The 24477-nt window shown below is 49.3% G+C and overlaps 2 protein-coding genes across 3 annotated transcripts; both read left to right on the top strand.

The window, feature by feature from the left end:
* The first annotated feature begins 1520 nt into the window (after positions 1 to 1520).
* Positions 1521 to 16414, top strand: sh3bgrl (SH3 domain binding glutamate-rich protein like). 2 transcript variants are annotated; one of them, XM_088597131.1, is made up of 4 exons: positions 1521 to 1823; positions 12059 to 12244; positions 13671 to 13751; positions 15045 to 16414. In XM_088597131.1, the coding sequence occupies exons 1-4, from the start codon at positions 1779 to 1781 to the stop codon at positions 15087 to 15089; spliced, it is 357 nt and encodes a 118-aa protein (XP_088453257.1). In that variant the 5' UTR covers positions 1521 to 1778; the 3' UTR covers positions 15090 to 16414. The 2 variants fall into 2 exon arrangements, with proteins under 2 accessions (XP_088453257.1, XP_088453258.1); XM_088597132.1 differs by lacking the exon at positions 1521 to 1823 and adding an exon at positions 3294 to 3430.
* Positions 16415 to 21087: 4673 nt separating this feature from the next.
* Positions 21088 to 24441, top strand: LOC148653993 (TLR adapter interacting with SLC15A4 on the lysosome). The gene is made up of 3 exons (XM_088597130.1): positions 21088 to 21644; positions 22589 to 22785; positions 23277 to 24441. Exons 2-3 carry the CDS (start codon positions 22632 to 22634, stop codon positions 24080 to 24082), a joined length of 960 nt encoding a protein of 319 aa, XP_088453256.1. The 5' UTR covers positions 21088 to 21644; positions 22589 to 22631; the 3' UTR covers positions 24083 to 24441.
* The last annotated feature ends 36 nt before the right edge of the window (positions 24442 to 24477 follow it).

A 24477-nucleotide genomic window follows, 5' to 3' on the forward strand; every position in this document is an offset into this window, starting at 1 on the left:
CTCATCTGCTGGTAAATACCACACTTCAATCTCCACTGTCCCCATATCGTTCTTTTAAACTGTTCATACTGTAGAAGCTAATTCAAAAAGGGGCTTCAAATTCTCCCGGTGATAAAAGCACCTCTATTGGCCTAATAATCGTGCCCTGTGTTGCAATTCTGAGTTTTTGTAATGCTGATCTGTGTGATCCTTAAGCTTAGCCGAACCTTTAACCGGATAAATAATTTTAGTAATTAAACCCTTTAAATTATTTTCTGTTCCTGTTAAACTGTGGATTATACATGAACTATGGATTGTCACAGCTAACTTGAACATCTCGGACAGTTCCCAGAAAACCGAGAAGAAGTAAAAAGTTAGTACAGTTAGTAAATAATTTGTTAACTTCAAGGTTCAATTCATTCAGCAGGGGCTCGGGGGCACAGGTCCAAACAGACAGTGAGTTCAGGGGTCAGGGGTCAGAGGGGTTGGTAAAGGTTGTAGTGATGGGAGCTGGGCTGTCCGATGTCGATCCAGAACGCTCTCCGGGTCTCCGGAAGACAGCAGCGCCCGGAGAGCTGGGAAAGGCTTTGAATGGGGTCCAGTTCAGCCAGTTAAGAGATGAGGTAGAATTTCAGGAGCTCAGACACAGTGAAAAACCAGAGACCTTCAGGACCAGGACTGGATACTGCATATGCAATAAGAATGGTTTATGGAAAGACTGTCTTTCCCAGCCCACTGCAGGATCTAAATCGGGACCTCAATTGCTTCATTCACAATTAACACCACCCACAGAATGATAACCTATCAGGTGTCCTGCAAAGGAACCAACAGATGAAATGCCTTTACATACACGTTTCTACTTAAAAATGGCATTTTCAGTCTTGAAATCTGACCCGTTTGTTTGGTTTTACTTCATCCGGTGTTTTTCTCTTTGTGATGATCACAAAGGGGACGAAAACAAATGAGCGTCACAGCTGGAGAAAAAAAATCAAAGCAGCAGAAACTCAGTGACAAAAATCACCCACGGAAAAAAAGATGAATAAAAACCGGTCACGTGCTCAGATCACGGCACAGGAGCCGACATTGGTATCTGAAGATGCTCTGCAATTGTAGCTGTATTAGCAAATATATCTGCTATTATCTTTCTCTCTCCTGTGAAAACTGAGAAGCTGAGAAGTGGATCGCCCGACTAGGACTGGACTTCGGCATCCAAATGCACATTGTAGAGGAGCTCGATTTGCAATGTTTATTGTATTTGCAAACGGCAGAAAGCGGGTCGAAAAGACGTGTTGCAACGTTTTTCAGCGCTGCAAGGTGCCACGCTCCGAGAAGTGGGGTGACACACTCGAGACAGCGGAGGGGGGGCGAAACTCTCGCAATCACCCCAACCGAGCGCAGAACCTAGACCAGACCCGGGCCAAACTCTCGCGTTGTCAAGAATGTTCCTCCTTAGCCACTCTCCTGCGAGTTAACGAGCAAATATGCGCGCAATCATGTGCCTTCCTGCGCGAGAAGGGTGTTTCTCTCTTTTCGCCAAACCCACGAAAGAGAGAACCGGAGGGAGGGAGGAGAACAGCCAATTGAAGCCGAGCAATCGCACGTCGAGAGCATAACTGCTTTGCATCAGCCCAGCACTAACTGTAACTCTCAGCGGGTCTTGCTTCGAAGGAATTAGTCAGCAGAACAAGAACACAAAAAAAATAAAATAAAATATCTGTGCAGCATTTGCTTGTGACTTGCCCGCTCGGCCTGGAAAGCAAGCGTTCGCCGGAGAGACGTCTCTGAAAGTAGAAGGAAACATGGTGATTAAAGTTTACATAGCATCATCGTCTGGGTCCACCTCGGTAAGGAAACTTTCTATATTTGGGCAGCTCTCGCAGCTGCAGGGAGCACAGCGGTTTGATGCGGCGCCTGCTGCTGTCAGAGCTGAGAAGCCGCTTTTTCACCGATTGCAGCGCAAAAGCATTCTTTGCACATGGGCATTTCATTCACGGCGACGAGTACAATACAAGTTTAATGCCATTTTAAAAAAAAGCAATTACCGTTAGTAACTTTGCGGAACCTTGTACATTGCTGTGCCTGAACGCCTGAAAATTGAGCGTTGAAGTTGGGGATCGCTTGCTGCGTCGGCCTGCCGTCTTCCTCACGCGAAGGCTCGCTGGCTGTTGGCACGGCACAGCGCGGGTCGGCGCCGGCACGTTTCCCAGGCGTTTAGCCCGATTACGCGAGACCGTCACTGTGTGAAGGATGCGCTCGCATTCCGCCACGATGTGCTGTCTCCCAGCGAGTCGCTTATAGCCGGTGGGTAAGTGGCACAGCGGCGTCTGCCTGTAGTTCCGAGTTTGAGACCAGTCGGGTAACTCCGAAGCCTGAAATTACTGCCTGAACCCGCAGACACTGTGTAAAGAGCTAAAAGAAAACAGGAAAACTGCAAACGAAAAGAGATGGGTCATTTGCCCCACCTGGCTTGTTTGCTCCTTGGTAGCTCATTGATCTGAGGGTCACATCCCACTGGGTTCGTGAAAGAAACTTCTGGAATGTGGCCAGTTAGTTTTTTTTTTTTAATGTTTCATAGGTGGCTTTTAAATATTCAGTTTAGAAAGGCCAGGGATAATTTAACAGTGATCAGTTAAACAGGAGGTCAGTTCCATTAAGTTTAGAGATTGTGTGGAATGAAAGTCAGGGACCAGTGTGTACTTCATGCAACATGTCTTGCGTCGTTGTTCCATGGCTTAAAGAAATGTTCCTTATCTTCAGACAGCAGTGATGTAGGGTGACCTGTACGAATACGTGACCTGGGTTTCTGAAGGCCCTGTAGACTGTGGGGCTGTCTCTTCACAGCTCGTGTTGTTTCCGGGTCTGGCCGCTAACCGCAGGCTCTCGGTTTGGCAGATCTGAACCTGGTTCTGGGATTTCTGCTAAAAGCTGAGCTCCCAGTCCAGCCTAGGGGCCACCTCTTAACACCCTGCAGTCACCCCACCTCAGAAGCTCTCTCTCTGTTGCTGCCAGGAAAAGTATAGTTAGGGCACGTGTCTAATGTTAAACTGAAGATGCAAAGCAGGGAAATACACACACACACACACACACACACACACACACACGATCCCCAGTGGCGTTATTCTGGGTCGTTAATTTACACCATCCGTTTTCTGGAAGGTTCCCTCGTTTGTGCACCGGGGAAACGTCTCCCGAACATCACTCCCACACCGCCCCCTGAAGACATGGCACACTGACAATGGGAGCGCTCTGTCCCAGGCTGGAGTCCAGGTTCCAAAGATCATTGCTGTACCTCTTGGCTTGGCTTGGCTGACATAAGCCAGCTGTATAAGGAACTAAAGCAGCTGGGGTTGCATTAAGGAAGTAAAATCCTAACAAAATGAGAAACGGTCCGGTCTAGAGCCGCCGTGTTTTCAAAGCAGAAAGACGACGCGCACCAACAAAAAAAGAGAAGGTGAGCTGTGCAAGGGTGTTTTTTTTTTTTTTTTTTTTTCCAGGGCAGCACCTCTTAAACAGAGTGCATTTCAAACTTGTTTGCTCAGTGGGTCGGGCTGAGCTCTCTCTGCTTGGCTTCACAAGAGGCCTGCAAGTCGCCAGCACGCAGAGGCACGGCGACCAGGTGCGTTTGTCAGCCGGTCAAGCCGTGCCGCCTGGCCAATGTGAGCCTGACGTCTCGGATCTGATACTGTCCGGCGTCCGTATAGAGCTCCCAGTGCCTTCCTTCTCCTCTGCACAGGAGCTCCTGCGTTCACACGGATTGTGTCTTCGGCGTTCCGAAAAGTCTGCCTTCCAGCCTTTCTCATATGGGAGGGAAGGAGGGTCTGTTGCATGTAGCCATACAATTACGCTTATAAACGTATGATGCCATTTTTCTACCTATAAATTATATTCAGTCCAGTATATATACACGGTCAAGTGCTTGTCTAATGATTGATCCAGCGCAGGTTTTGGGGGCATGCAGGGAAATTCTGGCAGAGCTCTTACCAGGCCAAGGTCACAAACTCATGGCTGCTGTTCTTTCTATCGCTGGCTGGCAGCCGGGGTTTGTATCTCACCCCAGACATCGAGCTCGAGCCTCACGGGGGTGAAGTAAGTAGGGTCTGTGAGCCTGTGGGACCCTGTCTGAGCCCAGCCAGATGTGGCGGCTGCTGCAGCCGATATCTGAGTCGATAAGGTCTGAGCGTTCTGCTCGGAGCTGGATGTGGAGGTCACAGAGGTCATGCGACACTGCCGGGGGGTCTGTACTGCTCAGGCCCTTTGGTTTGTTTATACAGTCATGCATTGTCGCTATTCATCCCTGACACTTAGTGTGAAAAGGGCAATTTTCCAGTCACCTTGGAGGTGATGAACCAGCCTGGGAGATGCCACAGCTACATACCTGGGGAAAAGGGCTAAATGCATCAGGTTTTCTGGAAGTTTGTGGCTCGGAAACATCTGTCTTGAATCCAGTCTCCAGTATGACTGTTATCAAAGGTGGAAGACAAGACTTTTCTCATTTTGAGTTATTTTTAAATCTGTGACAGCTGCTCTGTTTGGGTAAGGTAAAAGGTGACATCAGCCAAACAAAATGGTTCATGTATTTCAATTTTGCATTGAAAATGTGCTGTATACCTTTGTTTATTATTCAATAATTATTGTCAGGCCATTAACCAGCTATCCTTAATGCATGCTGCAGAGCTGAAACCTAATTCATGCTCCTCTCTGTACTTGCTCCAGTGTTTCAATTAGGCTGTCTGCTACAAGGTTATGGAGATCAATGGCATTGATTCACGAGAATTACAGCCCAGTCAGTCTCCTGCAGAACTACTGCTAATGAACAAGAGCTATGAGTTACATGGGGAATAAACAACTGCTGTGGCTTTTCAGAGACGGCACAGATCTCACCATTGTGATGTACGACAGCACTGAAACATGCAAATGTGTGCATTTCAGTGCGATAGGCAATAGGCAAAGGGATACTGTTGAAGCACAAAGTGGTAGTTTGGTTAAATCAAACTGCACAGTTGGGGTTAAAGATCAGAAATCAGGGCCATCCTGGCAAAAGCTACACAGACCCCCCCCACACACACACACACACACACCTGCTTCCTCGATGAGATCTCAAGAGTCTCCTTCGGGGGATTATAAATAAAAAAGAAAATGAGAAATTAGCAAACTGCTCTTGGGTCTGTGTCATGACAGCCAGAGGCTGGGGTTGAGGAGGGTGTCTGCGCTGGGGGAGTTAGCTGAGGACAGTAATCTGAGCCTTCTGCTCACAGTTGCAGCGAAGAGTTCATCAGTCCAGCCCGGGAGAGGCAATTAACGGTGAGGCCAGGGACCTGAGTGAGGGGAGAGCGAGACGCTGCGATAGCGGATTCTTGATCGAGGCTGTGTGGGCTGAGGACGACAGCTGGGAACAGTCCTGTGTGTCCTCCTCACCCGCTGTTAGCAGAAGGCATGTGCGCTTCACAACCCCAGTATTTCCACTCAAGAGCTCAGTCATAAGAATAGAGCAGCCCTGTAGAATTCATAGATGTAGTTCCTTGATCCGAAGGAAGCAGGTAGCACACCTTGATGTGTAGCTCTGACAGTACCAAGTTCTTGTTTAGGAACAAGTGAAGGTCTATTCCCTGCTGAAAAGAGAAGAGAAGAAACACAACTGTTTGGCTGTGGAGCCTTCTTCGGGTATGAAGAAGAAGAAGAAGGTTCCACAGCCGAAACGTTGTTCCTTTTCTTCTCTTTTCAGCAAATAATAAACCGTTAACTTGTTCCTTTGCAGCCTGCGCATGCTGACGCAGCTACCAACGCGAACAAGTTCTTGTTTAGCTGACTAGAAAGAGGGTGTGACATTCCTAGACAGCTGGCCCTCAGAATGAGAGTTCTGTGCTGGTGTTTAAAAATGCTGCTATTCCGTGCGTGCCCTTCCACATTCTGTGTTTAAACACGCGCTGTGTCCCTGTGCTGAAAGTGACATCTCAGGTAACAGAAGGGGTTGGCCGGGGCTGTTTGGATTGTAAACGGGCCCTGAACACGATTCCATGGCAGAGCAGAGTAGGCACTGCGCCTGCTGTGTTCTTCAGATGGCCGCCTGTGAATAAACTTCCTGCAGAGCTGCACGGAAGCCCATAGTCAAGCAGTTTCTGCTGAAGGGGGGACTGTTGGGCATGGCCGGGCCTGTGGCTGTGTGTGCCATTGGAGCGCAGCAGCTGCTGGCTGTAATCGGGCACAGTCCGTGCTCTGCTGTGGGTTTCCTGCAGATCCGCAGCGACGGGCTCTGTCTCAGTTCTTCAGCATCTGCCCGGCATCAGCCCCGCTGGGGCAGCTGTCTCCCCAGGCCTGTGATCTGTGGCACGGGTCGAGCCGTAACTGGAGTCGCCTGGTTCCTGTGGCCCGTTATGACAAGCCCTTCGCCCGGACTTTCCCTCCATTCGCCGCGATCCTGTCGGCGATCTCGGGTCTTCCTTTCCCTTTATGTCTGGTCCAGATGGAACAGCGCGCACGGTTCCGCGCGACCAGCTCAGCAGGGGCTTTTCCCCAAGAGCTCAGAGCTCTGGGGAGCCTGGAGACAAGCTCCCCAGCCGCGTTGCAGAAGCTGACTTCCTGAAACCCCTTCACAAACGCCTGGACGGTCCTGGGATCAGTTAATTACTGCCAACACAATGGACTAGACTGCTTGGATGGCCTCCTGTACTTTGCAGCCTTCATGTGCCCTTTAATGGCTTTGCATCAATTACATTTTATACTCTCCAAAAGACCTAATTTGGTGATGCTGCGAGGGACGTGGGAGGGCGCCTTCAGCTCAGACGGGGATTAAGCTGCAGTGGGACAGACGGTGCAACCCCTGCCCTGCTCTGCGAGTGGGCGGTCCTGAGCCGCGCAGTCCCTGTGATCTTAATTTAATGGATACTGCAGCTTTTTGAGTCTGGATCATCCAAGCATGTCTCGGTCATATGTTCAATCCCCCACTGTCTGGAAAGAGCAACCTTTAATTATCTTTAATTAATGTGCAGCTCGTCCTCGTTAGCAAGGAGGAGGTTTGCACAGTGTTGATTTTTCCTAGCTGTTCATGGCCACTAGGGGGCCCTTCTCTCACAAAGCCCCCTTGTAAGAGTTCAGTGCTGAAAACGCCGTAGGAATAGTCACTTGAAACATTTTACTCTTTTAACATAACAATAGTAGCAATAGCAATTTAATTATCTGCATTTAACTGTAAACACGGCTGTGGGCGGAGAGGTTTAAGTCTTTAATTAAAAGAAATGATGAAGAAAATTCTATTTTTAATTTAAAACTTGGATTTTGCAAATGAGAGGAGGCTTCTACTCCCACACTCTTTTCTGTTAAGAGGTGCCTGCTGTTCTCAGTTTTAAATACACTTCCAATAGTAGTTTTCACTCGTCGGCTGGGTTGGCTTTGTTAGTTCCTTTGTGGATCGTGAAAACTTGGATCAGGTCTCCTCGCGGTCTCCCCTGTTCTGCACTAAAAAAGATTTAATTCTTTCAGCCTGTCGGTGCATTCCTTTAATCCCAGGAATGTATCGGGTTGCTCTTCCCCGGTGTTTTGTTGTTCAAGAGCAGCAGTATTGTGGGGGGGAGCTGGTTTTCGGGAGACTGCACTGAGATCCAGATCAGTCCTGGTCTTTTTTTGCATATAGGAAGGATCCGGCTGCTCCTCCTGCACTTGGTGCGGACCTGTGCCAGGGAAATTGCTGCAGGGGAACGTAGTGTTTCCTGCACTCCGGCAGGCAGTGCTGCAGACACCCTGAGCTTTCCTCTGTGCTGCATCGTGGCCATTCCTGCAGCCAGCGCTGAAAGCGCCGTTTCTATGGGCAAACCTTCAGTGCCTTTCCCTTTGCTGCGAAAGGCATTACGTCATCTCCAGGCAGCAGCAGGGTGGGAGGAGGGGTGGGGGGTGGGTTGGAGGAAGAGCCCGAGTTCAAATGTGCTGCTGCTGCTCTGCTTCTCTGCGGGAGTGAATAAAGAGTCAAAAACGAAAAGCCCTTTCAGATTGCAGAGCAGATTCCCCCCCCCAGTGGATTAAACCCCCTTTCCCTGCCAAAAAACGCAATTCCAGCCAGATTTAAAAAAAAAATAATAATTGAAGGCGAGAGGGAGCGGTGGTGTGCGAACTAATCTTCGCAGTGTGGTGGGATAGCAGGCCGCTGGGCGCTGGCTGTGTGGACACTGGGCTCTGGCTGTTTCTGTGGCCTGTGGTCTGTCGGACAATGGAGCCAGCATATGGCCATGGTGGTGCTGGGGGGGAGGGGGGAGTTGGCGTCGCTCCCCTGCAAATTAATTTATCTTGGCATCTGTACAATGAGGGCTCTGTGACTGGCTGCTCCGAGCAGGAACTGGATATTTGTCCTTTGGAGATTTGGAGAGAGAGCTGGAGAGCTGCCCCAGTGAACCCTAGGATATTTGTGCAAATTTAACACCACTCAGGAGCCTTTCTTAGGAGGCACAGCTTGTTCTAAAGAGACTTGGCGCGTCAAAATAATCATCTCCCCTCCCGCAAACCAGGGCATTTGTGGAAACAGCTCCGTGCTGGGTGTTAAAATGCAACAGATGCCTTGTGCATGAGCGTCTCCGTTAGTCTCTGTTGTGTTTATGTCTTTTATTTCATGCTTGGTGTTTTGTTTTTGAGAAGACGGCTCATTTCAGTGTTTTGCTGACACTGGATGCCGCCAGTGCCGCACGTTTAAAATGTTGTTTTCGCTTTCAAAACAAAATGCTCTCCAGTATCAGGTGAGAAATAACTGTCATTTCTGGCCAGGCGGTCTATAATTAAGCTTCTGATGCAAAGTTGTTCTATAGAATAATTGCGCTCAACTGCACTGTATCTCCAATGCATTTGATTGACTGTTTAAATGCACAGGTCTTGTCACTGATGGAGGAGGCAAAGGAGTAGGGGGGGTAGACCACCTACAGTCTCCTCTACAGCAGCTGTCTGCAACTTGCATAGCAGTTAAGCAAGTATTCAGACTATAGATACTAGTATGTATTTATTGTCTCACAGAGGTGGCACTGCATTATTATAGATACAGCATTGTCTTGTGTGCCACAAAGTTGCTCTTATTTACTTTATTGTACTTTTAACTGTTTTCCATATAGAGACAGGGGAAATGAACTATATCTCTAGAGAAATTATCCAAGTATCTAAAATTCTAAGGGGTACAGAAATTAATCAAGAAGAATGATCTAATCCTGGTCCCAGATTTCTTTTGCACCAGCAAAACGGAATCTAGCCACACCCCTGGCTGTAAGAATAGTTACAGCAGTTCATTAGTGAACACAGCTGAGCGTGATAGAGGAGAATCTCAGTCTTGTAAAATAGATTGCTTAGCAGCAGCTGGACCCGCGAACAAAACGTGGTAGGCTTGGGAATCATCTTTGAGAAGGTGCCTGTGAGGGAAGGGGATGTTTTGAGGGGTAGGGAGAGAAACCCCTCTGGTTCAGTGCCTGTGGAGGCAATGACTACACAGTTGTTGGAACTGAACTCCATTTCCCATGAGTCTGTGTTCAGCGAGGGGGGGGGGGTAACTCTCTTGAGCCTGCATCGCCATGGGGCCACTGTGTGACACAGGGGTGGTCGCTGCTGGAATCCTGCTTCTAGCGGAGATGCAGGCACCTGGTTCCCAGTGCACTGCCATATTTGGTCGTGTCCTGACCGCCCTGCGCCTGGTCTGTGATCACAGTGCTTCCGTTTCTCCTTATAAGGCCGCGCTTCTCCTGATTCTGCCATCGGCACTGGGACAAACATCCGCACGTCTGGGGGGGTGAAAAAAAAGGCTTCCCACATCTTAATGAATTGATTGGGATTAAAAGTTTCCAGCTTTTATTAGGGGGGTGCACTGTTCTGTCGCGAAGCTTGTAGCTCGTCCTCCTGGCCCTGAGGAGAGGAGCACGTCCATCTCCGAGCCCCTTCTTGGTCTTTGTCTTGTTCTCCTCGATTTTGCTCCTGTCTGAAGTTCATGTTTGGTGGAGGAAGTGTTTTTTTGAGTGCCGGAGTATTTTTTGTTTTTAAAGCAGAACAAATGAAAGTAAAAAGCTGGGCTCAAAACAGTTGTGAAAGGGTCGTTTCGGTACAAGCCAACAGAAGTATGTGGAGTATTTGATAATAGCGTGTCCTGTTTACTTAGTCCCTCTTCGGTTTATAACTAGAGTTCAGCAACCCTGCTATCCCTTCCAAAAGTCTGCCCCTCACTCCCTCTCTCTCCAAAAGAAATATAAAGCTCAGTGATTTGGAGAAATCCCCTTCAGAATATTCCACGAAAACAGAGCTCACTGGCCAGCAGGAAGGGGAGACAAGTGCCTAGTGGAATTCTCCTCAGTGGAATTCTTCTTCTGCTTAGCATCTGGTCTCTCCAAGGCCCTGTTTCAGCAGGAGAGTGAGCTGCAGGGGGCTCTCTTGCCCCAAGCCCTTGTGAGAGATACAGAAATGACCTGCAGCACCTTTTGGCCTTGAGGCCAGATTGGTTAAGTGTTGAAGGCGGGAGACTGTCCATGTTAATAATGAAAATGTGGGAAACTTCAATTCTGAAGCAGTATGTGTTTTTTAAACGGGTTTGATGTCTCTGTAAGCGACGTGAGGGTGAGGCCGACTGCACATCAGCAGTTTTGGATAGAATCGACATGCCTAGACTCACGATAGTGGTCAGACAGTACAGTCCTCCACAGGGAGACTCCCACAGCTGACAGGCGCGGTCCTGTACAAGCCTGCTCCTCCAGCTGCATCTCTGCCCTCGGCTGAGGGAGTTCTGCCTGCTGTGTGGGAATTGGCAGGTTTTTTTGTGAAGATTGCTAGGTTTCCCGAGAGAGAGCACACCACAACTGTTTTGTTGTCTTGTTTGCTTAAGAAAAATATGCTAAATGAAATGCAGAGTTTTTGGTTTCTGCGTTGGGTTAGCTGGAAGTGCTCGACGTCTGTGAAAACCAGGGATCAAGGCGAGCGGAGGTGTCCCGTTGGGGCTCGTCCATGTGTTTGCCGTGTGCGGCCCTGATGGAGTGGGAGATGCAGCTGATGGCCTGGTGTTGGCACAGCTCAAGTCCTCCGAGTCTCTGAGCCCTCAGCCCACGGACAGCAGCTCCCAGCGTTCGGCGGCTCAACACACTCATTTCCTGTGCCTCTCCCTCGCTCGCGTTGCCATAATTAGGAGGGAGCGTGTAATGAACCTTGTTTTCCTGCCGGCTCAGGGCGCCTACGCACTCCTTAATTAGCCACTAACGTGCGTAATGGAGCTGAGCGATTGAGTCTCCGTGCTCGTCATGTAGTCGCGAGCAGCTGTCACTACCGCTTCAACTTCTTGTCCCCTCTGGACAGCGGGGAGACAGCTCCGGCTGAGACTGCGGCCCGGCGGGAGAGCTGCGCAATCCCACGGTGCCTTGCCTCTCCGACTGGGGCAGGGGGTGTGGGAGAGCGGAGGTCGCGCGGCCCAGATCCGTAAAGGTGCTGGATATCAGCAACGGAGACGGCCAAGACTCTGCTCCAAAGCGACCCTTAACGAAAGGCCCGAGCAGACGTCGCAAGCGGGGCTCCCAGGAGGCATGTCCCATGGCGACTGGCAGTGCCGGTGGGCGTGTCGGGGGACTGCGCCCGCAGGGCTCGGTCTCCCCACAGCAGGTGCCCGAGTCCCTGCCGTTATCTGGAGAGAACGGGCGCCTCCAGATTTGGCGAGCATATGGCAAAACATCGACTGACTATTGCGGATTCCGCAAGATCTTGTTCAGGACTTTACCGCCATGACAACTCGTTGCCTGGAATTTGGTTCTGCAAGCTCGGACAATTAAAGACGTATAACACAAAGACGCCACATAAGACCACTAACAGAATGCATCCACCCAGCACAGAAAAGGAAGAAAAGCGACAGCATTCTTCCTCACCTCGGTGGTCCTATGCCCTTCATCCTCTCTGCTCGGGTTCGTGGGAACGCTACAGAGCTGTTCCAGCGATTCTGCAAGTCGAAACTGCCTCTGTGTCTCTGGGGTCCAGTTGCCTCCTGGCAGACTGAGGCCTTCCCTGGTGTCCTTTGTCTGAGCGCGCTTACCGCAGTCTGCCTCCTGTCTCTGACCGGGCGTCGCGCTCCCTGCCTCTCCCCTCTGCTCCTCAGATTAAGAAGCAGCAGCAGGATGTGATGGGGTTCCTGGCAGCCAATAAGATCGAGTTTGAGGAGTGCGACATCGCCGCCAACGAGGACAACAGGAAGTGGATGAGGGAGAATGTTCCGGAGAGCTTCCGACCCGCCACTGGGAACCCCCTGCCCCCCCAGATCTTCAACGAGGAGCGATACTGTGGGGTGAGCTGCAGGTGTCGGGGAAGGGAGGAGGACTCCCAGTGCGTAGCAACCTGTGCCATTCCAGGTTTTTCCAGCAGCCAGGGCCTAATATGTCAACCCGCAGCAGGTGCTGGATAATGTGTATAGGTCAAATTGCTGTATATGTTTATATTTTGTGTATGCAGTGTATGGGGAAAAAAAGGCATTTTTAGTAAAACCTGAGAGGGGTGATGCGGTCAAGGATTCTAATTCTGTTCTGAATACTGGTGAATCACTCTAAACACCCAGTAACACAGCCAGAAACCAGGATTTTCAACACTGTGCACAGAGCTCACTGCAAGATTGATAATTAGCAAATCCCCCCATTAGAAAGGTACAGGCCAGGCCTGTTGACAAACTGTTATCGAAGAAAACTCAGTCTTCACTCAGGTTGGGAGATCGTCAACAGAGATCTTTAATACAATCAGCTGAAGGGGAGCACATCACAGAGATAGGGTTTCCCCTCGCACTCAAGACATGCTCACTGGACTGAAGTTATACTTTCCTTTTTATACATTAAAAGTAGGCAAGACTTTAACATATCAAAGGAACATAAAGGGAAAGGGGCAGTGTCAGAAGTCAAACAACCAGGACAGGAAGATGCCATTTGGCATCCTGCAGTCTGTTTCATTTCTCTCTGGTTGAATGGGTGTGAGGAATCACAGGCTTTAGTTTGCACCTAAGACCACTGCGAACAGAAAACCTTTCCCGTGCATAGTCACTGTCCTGACCTTTTGACTCGGTCTTCCACACTGTTTTAAAACTAGTGCGATCTGGACAGATTTCCATGCAGTTTACAGCAGATGTAGCAGGTGGAGCAATAGCTGTAAGATCCTTCGCTGTAATGTTTCCCATCAGCTGCATTTTATCAGGCTACCTCTCCGAAGCTCCCCTCAGGAACGAAATGGATGCAAGTTCTCCATGGGAGAAAAATGTTCCAATTGCCATGCGGGACCAATGCAACAAGAGAATGAGCATTGAGAAAATCCTGGTTCTTTCCCAACTGGAATCGTCTTGTAAGTGTTGTTTTGGGGAAAAGAAATACAAGAATCCCTCCATTCCTGCTGCTGAAGGAATGTGAATCGGGTTTTGGACTTTTGGCAGATTGTGGATTAATACCTCTACAGATTAACTAGCAAAACGTGACCAGTGGGACATATTCAGCACCTGGTGTTGGTTGTCGCATATGCAAATAGCAGAAATCTCACAAAGCTGTCCTGTTAGACTCCCCTGCACACTCTCTCCCTTCGTCCAGCGGCCCACACTGCTGACCGCCATGCTCCCCAGCTGGGATGCCTGGGCCTGGTCCGCAGCTCCTGCCCTGGTGTCCGTGCATGCATGCACATGGACTTTTTACTCCTCATTCATACAAGCTCTAAAGGAGTTTCCTGGCCTGTGGTTTTTGCAGAATTACCAAGCCTTCTTCGACGCCAGGGAAGATAACGCGGTCTACGCCTTCCTAGGTCTGACTGCTCCCCCGGGGTCGAAGGTGAGTGACACAACACTGGGGCGCTTCACGGCTGGGGAAACGGGGGAGGAGAACAATTCACTGACAGCGGTACTCTGCTCCAGGTGCCTCGATGGGCTGTGTAGGTTTTGGACCTGGTGTTGGAAGTGATTCCTAGCGTGTTGCGGAATTGATTATGGCCGCAGAGATGGAATGGGGGCTCATCTGGGAGTGTCTTCCCAGAACTGAACTGCGGCTCAGCCTGCTTGTAAATCCCGTTGAAAGCATGGTTATTGTGTGACCTAATCCTTGGAAAGGCGAACTAGGGGCTGATAGTCCTCTTGTGGAAGAGGAGAGAGACCGTTCGAGTGCAGGGAGGCAGTGATTAGCCCGCTGGCTGTTGTAGTGAGTCGGTGGCCTGGTTTGCAGTAGGCGAGAAGGTGCGAGTCATTTTTTTTTTTCCTCCGGGGAGATAAGACGTCTTTTCCAGATAATCGCTTGACTCACACCAGCGATACAATTTCCAGCTCCGGAGGGTTCTAAGCAGAACAGAGCTGCCCTTGTGGCTCAGATAAGGTACAAGGAAGCAAACAGCCAAACGCCCAAGTGCACAGGTCCACCTGGCCTGCTGCGCACACACGTTCAAACACACACACGCTCCCCTCGCCCTCTGGCCATTCTCTCTTGCAAATCAGCATGCAAATCTCTGAAGCGCCAGTTTGTACAGCTAGACAAAATGCAAATGTAGCCAAATTTAGACACAGATACTATGTACCTTGGCAACAAAAATTAAAAAAAAAACTACAGCTGTACGGAGTTACTGTATGTGCTTCAAGCTCAGCACATCTGGAACAATAAGGCACTGCAAGTATTGATACTTAAGTATGTAATTGAAGGTGTTACACTAAATAAATTGAGAGTTTGTCTTCCATTTGTAAGTCATATGCTGCTCCCACATGCTTTATGATTCAAGCCTACAGACAGACACAGCACCCTTTTCTTGAAGAGTCCAGGTCTGGAAACTACAGAATACCCTCCTCTCTCCAGAACCTGCGTATTTCTTTGTCTTTCTCTTCGTCGGACCGGGGCTGTGTGCGGCGTCTTTTCTAAAGGTCAGGAGATTAATTGAAACAACCTACAGCTGTGCATTTTGATCAGATGGGGGGGGGGGGGAGACAACTATCAGATGAAAAAAAATGTCAGTAAAAACAAATACCAAATGACCCAGGAAGTACTGTAAGCCAATAATTAATCTACAAAATCCTTCTCTTTGTTTCACATCCAGACGTGAATTACTTCTTACTGCGACAAGCTGACCACTTCCTCTGTTCACAGGAAGCCGTGGCCCTGGCCAGGCAGCAGCAGGAACAGCAGCAGTAGCAGACAAGCACCTTCCTCGGCAATCGGCGCCCTCTCCTGTCAATGTGTAGTACTGCAGCCACAGCAGCGACGTCAGGGAGAACCCGTGCTGAGATGACCCTATTTAGCAGTGTTTCCATCCATCATAACCTGCTTCTTTTTATATATATATATAACTTTTCCCCTGTTTTCTATTTAAAAAAAAAGAAAAGGCAAGCCAAAATATATTTTTGTTAGAGGGAGAGGGGGAACAAAATATATATTTTTCGTTATTGTTAATTTTGTATCCAGCGTCTTATAATAATAAAAGGTAGGTACAAACATGCCCCCATAGATTGCACGACTTTATTGCACTAATAATCTTCTGTTCATTTAAACAGAGGCTATCCACAATACCTAAAACAACAGAATTCCCTGAGACGTGATGTGGTTTTGGATTCTAAGGGTTTGTGGTCTCTGCTTTACCCGATGGTGGATAATTTAAGGCTCTGTAGGTCTGTTTAACCACTGAACTCCATAGGTCGTTATGATAAGAAAAAAGTCTCTGCCATGTCTCTGGAGGCGGTGTGACTCTTTCTCTTGGTTCTGTCCATACGAATTTGAAAGTCAGGACCTTTAAAAAAATTAGCACATGCTTCATACACAGGGTTCAGTTCTGGTGCCTTCAGAGACCCCAGAACAGGCTTTTTCAGGGCTGTCCATCTGACCCACTGCCCTGCAGGGTCCTGGATGCAGTTCTCTTGCACGAGAGTCAGATTAAATTTGGTGGGGAGTCCAGTCTCAAAGACGACGCACAACGCTATTTGGGGGCGTCCCATCTGAACTTCCTGGGGCCCGGGTTCAGGCTCAAGCCAAATTGAAGATTTTTACAATCCCACCCCGCCTGCTCAGTCCCCCACATGTGAAATCCAAACTCTTCGCCGGACTCGCTGGGCTTTGCCGCGATCACGGGGCAGCTGGCACCGACAGCTGGATTCATAGCTAGGTGACTGGCACCGAAAGGTGAGGGCTTGCTTTGATCCGGGCCTGGTGAGTTAATCCAGCTGCTGATGAATATGTCAACCACAGGAAGACTTGGAATTTCTAGCTGCAGTCTGGGAGTCCTATCATTTCAAAAGCTGACAGAATCAAAAGCCTTAAGCTGTAGGACACCTTGGGTTTTGTCTCCAGTTTGCGGCAGCAGATTGGTGTGCTGCCATGAAGCGGTCTGTAGTCAGTTTCCGCCTGTTCATTTCCAGTGACAGTGATGTCTTGCTGATTATTTGTGTCTCATCTGTACATTGTGTCTGGGCTCTGGGCTGCTGTCCTTTGCTTTGTTCATGATAAAGCTTCCATGTTGAGTGCCATGTTGTGTTCTGATTGTACTTTGTGTTCCCTTTCAATCCGACAACGGGAGATGGGGGGCGGTGTTTGTGTTTGATGTTTAAGCACACGAAACGACAAACTGTGGGATGTTGCAGTCTTCCCAAAACAACATGAACTGCAGTCCCTCATTCTTGAATCCGGCACTCTGCTGACTACCATTGGATACAGGTAGTTATCACAAGGATGAAGTTAAACAATGCATTGGTAGTTGACTAAATGTTATTTAAGCGAAATTTCACTGTAAATACAGCTGTAGAGAGGGGATGGATGATGTCCATGATGGGGATGATCATTATTAGTGACATTAGCCATTATTCAAGACAGACAGCAAAGACTGCCATAAACAGATTTCAGTATAAATGCAATATAAAAGCACATAAGTGCAGCAAGATAGGAATGGGATGAGATTTTGAGCACTTGGTACTTGGTTTAGCAGTGCAGTGGAGGCAGCTATAGCTACAACTACAGAAAATGCAACAGCAGCAATACATAGGCTTAGCCAGAGGCGCAGGTCTGGGGCAGATCAAGGTGTTTCAGGAAAAGAATGTTCTTCACCTGTGTTGTGTTTTCCAGCCCCTGGCTGATGCAGAGCTGTTCTGGAATGCTTCAGGCTACGTGGCTGGGATTAACCAAATTCCATGCATTTTTCCCACCCAATACTAGCCACTGAGCAGATTTTTTTTGCGAGAACTTCAGAATGATCCCTACCGCATTCCTTAAACCCAGAGCAGATGGGCAACACAGGAAGTGTCGGGACACGCAGACCGATCAGCACAATCATGTGCTGATGCACAGCTGCTGCTTTGTAATTTATTAAGAAATAGAAGAGGAAATTGTTGTGCCTGGGAGCCCTGCAGTTCTGAGAGCTAGTCATATTTGTTTTTGCTCTTTCTTAATATGCCAAGTCAGATTCTCTGTGGTGGAATTTGAGGGCAGTGAGAGGCTGTCAAGAATGTGTATTATTAGCAAGACGCATTCTGCTCCACACAGAGACTCCTGTGATAAATCTGCAGGCCGGCAGTCCTGTTTGGAGACATACAGAGACTGGTCTGAGCGCCCTGATAACCTCCTGCCCAGCAGTGCGTAACACAGCATGACTTCACTGCCTCAGATGTTGTACAGGTGGAAGTAGCTCACACACAGTGCTGTGTCACAGGGTCACAAGACAAAAGAGAAGGGTGAAAAAGCCCCAGAAGTTTCCAACATTCAAATATTGTTTAAATAGTTACATAACCTTGTGAACCAGGGTACACTTGTCTGGTATTTCAGTCTAATTTTCACTGGCAGCCAGTGCAATATAGAGAGGACAGGAGTTACTTTACGAGATGATACATTAAACTTGAGGCACGTGAACTGCAGAAGTAGGGACGCAGTGAAGCTTATTTAGTACTCTAGATGATATTCCAGTAAGACATTACAGCAATAGAATCTTGATCCAATAAAGTCATGTATCCATGTTTCAGGCAGAGCAAGTGTCTTATCCAAGCAACGTGATGCCCGTGTCTTATTTCCTAACATGAGCTTCCAATGTCAACACAAGCTGACTTCAACCGTTTCTACTGCTGTGATAGCAAAGGTCGTCGTGCAACCGTTCGCACTGTGCCAGGGGAGAGGGGTTTGCATGGCACAGCAGTGTGCCAGGGGAGAAACATGGGCTGCTGAATAGGGATGAACACTGAGAGCTGCCTGCACTGAGGGGCTGCACGGCCCCAGCCAGTTAACTTGGTTGTGTTCGTTTCCAACCAACAGGAAATTGAATGAAGTTTATAACAAAAGTTCCAGAGGGATGACAATAGCCAAGTTTCCACAGCCTCAGCTGTCCGTCATTTGTAATACATCTTGTAATCAGTTGTGACTAAAACACTCCAAAAACCTTTGGGTACGCTTAGTTCTTGGGTGTTGTTATTCCTAGTGTCTGAATGCAGAGTGCTGTTGTCCGACAGCTCCAGTCCAGAGAGGCTGTGCGCTGTCCTGTGTGTGTTGTGCTCACCCCGGGCCTGAGCAGGGAATGAGTGGGAGGGAACAGAGGAGAGACCTTCTGAAGAGTCTTCCACCCTCCCCGGTGCTCCTCTGAAGGCAATCTCAAGTCGTCTGGCCACGAAGCTCCAGCACAAGTCCTCAGGGGTTTCAAAGTGCAAGGTCACCCCTGCTCTGCTCTACTCAGGCTGAAGGCTGGACCGGGCATTTCTGGCAGCTAACAAGTGTTTTGACAGTCAGAACACATCCGACTGAAGGAAATTCCCAGAGGAGCATGGGAAATTCTTATGTCCAAAAGGCAGCTGGATGCACAAGACGGAGCACAAAAAGGAGCAAAGCGATCTAGAACCTTGTGGCTTGGCTCTTTAGAGTACGGTGAGATGCAGAAACAGTGGAAAGTTTGCAAAACTGCCCTTGAATACAACAGCACAAACTATGGACCAAAGGACACGTTAAAAGGCAAGTGAAACTGCCTGAAATTGGGTGATGTAAATAAATCCAGTGTGGGCCAGGTTCCAGGTTTAGTAAAGCAGGAGTCATTTTACCACACTGACATCCAGGTTCGGCTGAAAAGCAGTTACGGGCAACATCATCTAATTTCCCCATGTGCCAACATCTGGCACTGCCTGCCAGACACCTGTCCACTTTGTTCGTGTTTTACAAGTGACCTACATTAACGGTGCAAGCATTGCTAATTGGCTTCTGGGAAAGGTGGCTCTGGTGGGGGGATGTGTTGGTGTCGGTGTGTGCTCTGTGATGGACTGTGTACCTCCTATGTACCCATGGCTTGCTGGGATAGGCCCAACTCTGAGCAGGATAAAGCAGTTCGAAAAGGGATGACTTGATAAATTGAGCTGCTGTTTAATTACAGCTAAAGAAGAGTCACATAAAGTGTCACATAATGGTGAGAGCATTGTGGGGTTTTTCCAGAGTCACCTAGACAGGTGTTGTGAATGTCATGCTCGTTAGGTGGCAGCGTTCTGCCTGTGAAGGACTGAAGCTGACCCTGGTGTAGGTACTCGCTGGTTAAGTACGGTAAGTCATATTCTTCCTCTATGACGAAAGGAAAGAAATGATCATTTTACAAATACATCACGCAACAGGATTATTACGATGTTGTAAAATATAAATATTCAGGGTAAGGGTCAAAGAAGCACAGTGAAATGAGAGGAAACCAGAAAACCCACCCAAACATGGGGAGAACATTCAGGCTCCACACAGAAGGAGTTCACCTCCATCCAGAATCAAGAATACCTCTATATCCACGCCAAGTCCCATTATCAGTTCCGAAACATTATAATTCCCCACTATAAAAGCGCTGTTAATGAGTTTCCTCTGCTACTATCAATCAAGCAAAAAAACTCTTACTCTTGGGAGTTACTTCCAAACCTGCCAGTATAAGCTGGCAGTATAAACAATATTGCGATCTTATCGACCAGAAAAACTAGAGGATTATTCAGTCATTGTGCAGAAAAGTGCATCTCAAATAAGCACTCGGGCGCAGTTGTATTTTTCTTTGCAACCTCCTTGTCTCAGAAGATCGATTGTACCACAGTTTATTCCTTATTCCACTTTTGCTCACACTGTGAAGCATCAGTACTTTTGAAGCAGCGATAATGCATTTCTAATGCAAGTGTAGATTCGTGTGATCAGACCATTGGCCTTATGAAATTCTGTCCATGCTGCCCTGAGAGTTAAAAAGGAAAACAGGGAATTAAGAGGAATTAAGAAGCCTCAGAGGGGGTGTACACATGTACTTTAATTGTCAAACGCAGTATTGCACATCAGGGGATTACCAGGCACACTGCACGAGCACAGCTTCGTGATTGCAAAACCCAAATCCATTACTGCAAAACAAATTGGTCCATAATCTCCCCTAATTCGCAACGGGTCCGTTCTTGCATCTTAATCATCAGAGGAGAGCCGAAGGAGAGGGCAAGGAAGACCGAGGTGAAGGAGGAGAAGAGCAGGAGGTGGAGGAAGGTGGAAAATGACAGCAGCACTTTACAACAAAGCTCTATCACCACCTGGGGCAAAACACAAGGTCTACAGTACTAGTCCCTCCAGCATTTGAAAATCACGGGCTTCTGTGTCTGAGTTTCACTATGATGGGGCTCAGAACAGGGTGGTGTATCAGCAGGAAAAACTCAGAAAAAACCCATAAACTGAGTTTACACTCATGACACACGCAGACACTGCCTCGCGCTTATTGGCAGCATGAAATCCTGAATCCATCAGGCTGTAAATGCTTTCTTAGCTCTGAGCAGATTACGCTACTTTGATGATCAAGAATATTTACATATGCCAGCAAAGAAATCATATACTCTAGGTATGTCAATGTCTCTTGTTCTTCAATGCTTGGAAAACCCAAAGGTGACTTTGACTGAATACCCTGTACTAGTTTATCCGATTTAACAATCCTCCGGCGTCCTGGTCAAATTTCCCATTGGCCCTAACCAATCATGGCCTCCTAACAATCCCCCTCTATGAATTGGCTTCATCACTCTGCTCTCCTCCCCACTGATAGCTGATGTGTGGTGAGCGTTCTGGCGCACTATGGCTGCCGTCACATCATCCAGGTGGGGCTGCACACTGGTGGTGGTGGAGGGGAGACCCCATTACCTGTAAAGCGCTTTGAGTGGAGTGTCCAGAAAAACGCTATACAAGTGTAAGCAATTATTCATTATTATTATTATTCTATGAAAGGGCACCAGGTGTACATTAGTGGGTGTGTGCTGTATGTAGTCTGTCTTGTCCTACATAAGCTTAGTCTAGTCATAATGTCAGAGGTCATCGAACTGACATTTGCCGCCATGATCGTGTGACAGTCCAGCCTCCACCAACTCACAGACCTCACATCGCCGTCATGGAGCAAGGACAGTCAGCTTCGTCAAGCACACGTAGGGAGACCACAGAACAGAAAAGAAATCTCATTGGTGTTGCTGCTCAAAAAAAAAAAAAAAGAAGCATTTTCCACCCACAGGGCTGCTGCTCTCTGTGTTGCACTATGATTAGGAGCATTTTCTGCAAGTTCCTCTTTCAGCGTCCGTTTGCAGAAGTTAAGGAAAGAGCTGCCCGAGCACCCTGCCTCCGCAGTCACTCTTGATCAGCGCACGGCTGGAGGCGACAGCACCCTGCGAGCAGACCGGCCACGCGCCCCTACACACAGCAGGCCGACGGAGGTCCTCCACGCCGCGGGAGGCCCACTGACGCCACAGCCCGCCTTCCCTGTGGGTACGTATCTGCTGGGGAACTCACAGCCGTGTAGAGACGGCTCCTTGATCACTGACCTCTTTCAGATTGGAAAGCTGTAGACGGAGCACCCTGTCAATGTCACCATGGTGCATGTGCAGTCCACCATGATTTTGAGTTTTCTTTTTTCCCACAGGCGGCACGATGTTTTAGTCCTCGATTTTACTGTGCTTTGCTAATCCTGCGCTTTTATTCAAACATCCTGGTGCCCCTGGAGCAGCGCGTGCTTGTTTTGCTGTCCCGAAGCAGTAGCTTTGTCCGGTAGCTTGGAGTGGTGAAGGCAAGTCAACAGAACAAATAGCTGCTGGGTGGATGATCCACCGTAAGACTCGCAGGCGGGGAGGAGTCAGTGAAAATGATGCCCACCTGAGCCCGCTTCCTCCAGTGTCTCTCTGCCGGCTGGCAGCCTGCTTTGTTCCGCCTGGTTTTCGCTTCTGTCCCCTTGCCCGTTGTCGCAGGGCTACAGACACCCTCGTAGTGAAAGGACAGTGGGTGGGCTGTTCCACCCCCCCCGTGTTCGGACCTTCACTATCGCTGCTCATGCGCTAATCTCAGACGGCTTGGGGGTATATGTGTGTGCATGTCCGCAAGGAATCAGCCCACCTAAGCGACCCACCCCCCTGACAAAAAAGGTCGAGGCTGGTGTCATGAAACCACTTCCTGCGTTAGTTTGGATCCAGGGATATGTGCACCAGCTAATGTTTTTCACTATCAAGGCAGATCCACACAGTTGCCCACGTGTTCTGGAGCATACTGCTGCAGCAGGGGACAAAGTTTCCTAACATGCAGGAGGGAACTGTTTGCCTGTCTTTGAAGTGTCATCTAGTCTACTGCTCATGCGGTCTACAAGTGAAATCCGTTTTCTGGTTTCTATTGCAGTGGTGGTGTTTTCTGTAATTGTTGCCCTTTCTTTGATTTTTTTAAAGCACCTTCAACCCCAGAAGTACCGTCCTGTCCCCTGGCACAGCCATGCTAGCAGAAGGGTTTCTCAGGGCTATTGAATACAGGGAGGACCTCAGTGCCACTGCCGCAGCTTGTCCCCGCAGGCCCAGGCCCAGGCCCAGCAGGAAATCCCATCAGGACTCCTGGGAAGACCTGCATGGAGACTTTGTGATTCTGGGAGGTAGGCACTGGGAACTGCGCAGTTTGGGCTGGGGGGGGGGTGATGTCCTCAGTTGCAGATGTATTCTTTAGCTGAACTGAGCCTCCAAAAGTGTGAGCAGTCCAGACACAGGTAATATGCATGGTACACAATACTTAGCACAACATGGAGCAGCCTCAAACACAAACGTCAGTCTAACTCTGACACTCATAGACAAGGCTCTCATTTACACCACAGGTGCAGGAACGTTGCTGGTACGTTGGTCAGTACCGGTGTGTTTGAAATAGTACAGGGGCGTATATTAAAAGGCATTTGATTGTTCTCATTAGTGTTAGCAAGGGCTGTCAAGCAAATCAAAGCCGAATTTAAAAGAGCTGGATCTTAGCTTGAGAGCCGGTGAATCAGTGGACAAGCTGTGTGAGAAAACTCCCAACAGCAGAAGGAAAGACGACGAACCGAGAGCTGGCTCGGCGCCTCGTGCAGGAAATCACGTCGCACTCTTTTCCCTGCAGCGGTGCGGGAGGACACACCCAGCCCGGAGCAGGACCCGTGCCAGAGTCCGAAGAAGACGCCGCCCCTGGGCGTACCCCGGACCGGCGGTGCCAGCTCCGCCCTGGGCAGCGCGGCCGACGGGGGCCCCTGGGGCCTGGAGCTGTACCGCTCCTGGGGGTGCACCAGCATATGCAAAGACTACCCGGACCTGCAGATCGGAGGGGACCACGTGGGGGACCGGGGCTCACCGCTCTCCGGGCCCATCGGCCTGGGGCCGAACTGCGAGGCCCGCCTGGGCCCGCTGCTGCAGTCGGGAGACCTGGAGCCCCTGGAGGCCTTGGAGCCCCTGCCCCTGCGGTCTGGGCCTCAGCTCCCGGACTGGGGGGCGCAGGAGCGCGCCAGTAGGCACGGGGACACGTTGGCGGACGAGGGCTATCTGGCCATGGACAGCAGCATCGGCCTGAACCGGGAGCCCCTCTCCAACTCCATGCTCAACACCTACCTGGAGACCAAACTGCTGGAGGTGTACAAGCAGTACCTGCAGGACAGACTGGCCAAGTGCGCCTCCCCGAGCCGGGCCCTGCCCTCCAGCTTCGTGCAGTACAACGTCCAGCAGCTGAGCCTGCAGCTGTCGCAGGAGCAAGGACTGGACGCTCACCGAGCGCGCAGCATCGTCATCAACTACCTGAGCACCCGGAGCAGCAGCAGCGGCCAAATCAGCTCCCCCGTCCTGCGCATCTCCAACATGGAGCCGAGGAAGTTCCCAGAACCGGCCAAGAAGAAGCCCCCCCCTCTTGTTACTGGTGTGCTCCACACCGCCCTCTAGAGACAGCCACCGGACCTGCACCCTGACGCCATTTCACATTCTGTTTGTAGCTACTGTTACACAATTCATTCAGGAAGAAGCTCCTGACAGATCTCTTGAACGAATGGTTTGTAGCACAAGACTGAATGGTTTTCACCCCACAATGATCTGTTTTGTGGCCTCCCAAAATCTCCCTTTTGGTTATAGAATTATATTTATATATACTGTGCTGGACAACAGGTTATCTGTGTCCTTGGAAGTGCAGTTTATATTTTTCCTCTTAGGATAATACATCAAGCCTGAACTGTAAGCAGCTTGATTCTGCTTTTCTTGCCCTGATTTCTGTACAGAATTGTTTAAAAATAAATTAGTGAACTACACCACGGTTGTGGTTCTGACACTTTCTCTCTATTTTT

Source organism: Lepisosteus platostomus, chromosome 10 (genome assembly GCF_059453375.1).
Source record: "Lepisosteus platostomus isolate fLepPlt1 chromosome 10, fLepPlt1.hap1, whole genome shotgun sequence".
Classification (NCBI taxonomy): Eukaryota; Metazoa; Chordata; class Actinopteri; order Semionotiformes; family Lepisosteidae; genus Lepisosteus; species Lepisosteus platostomus.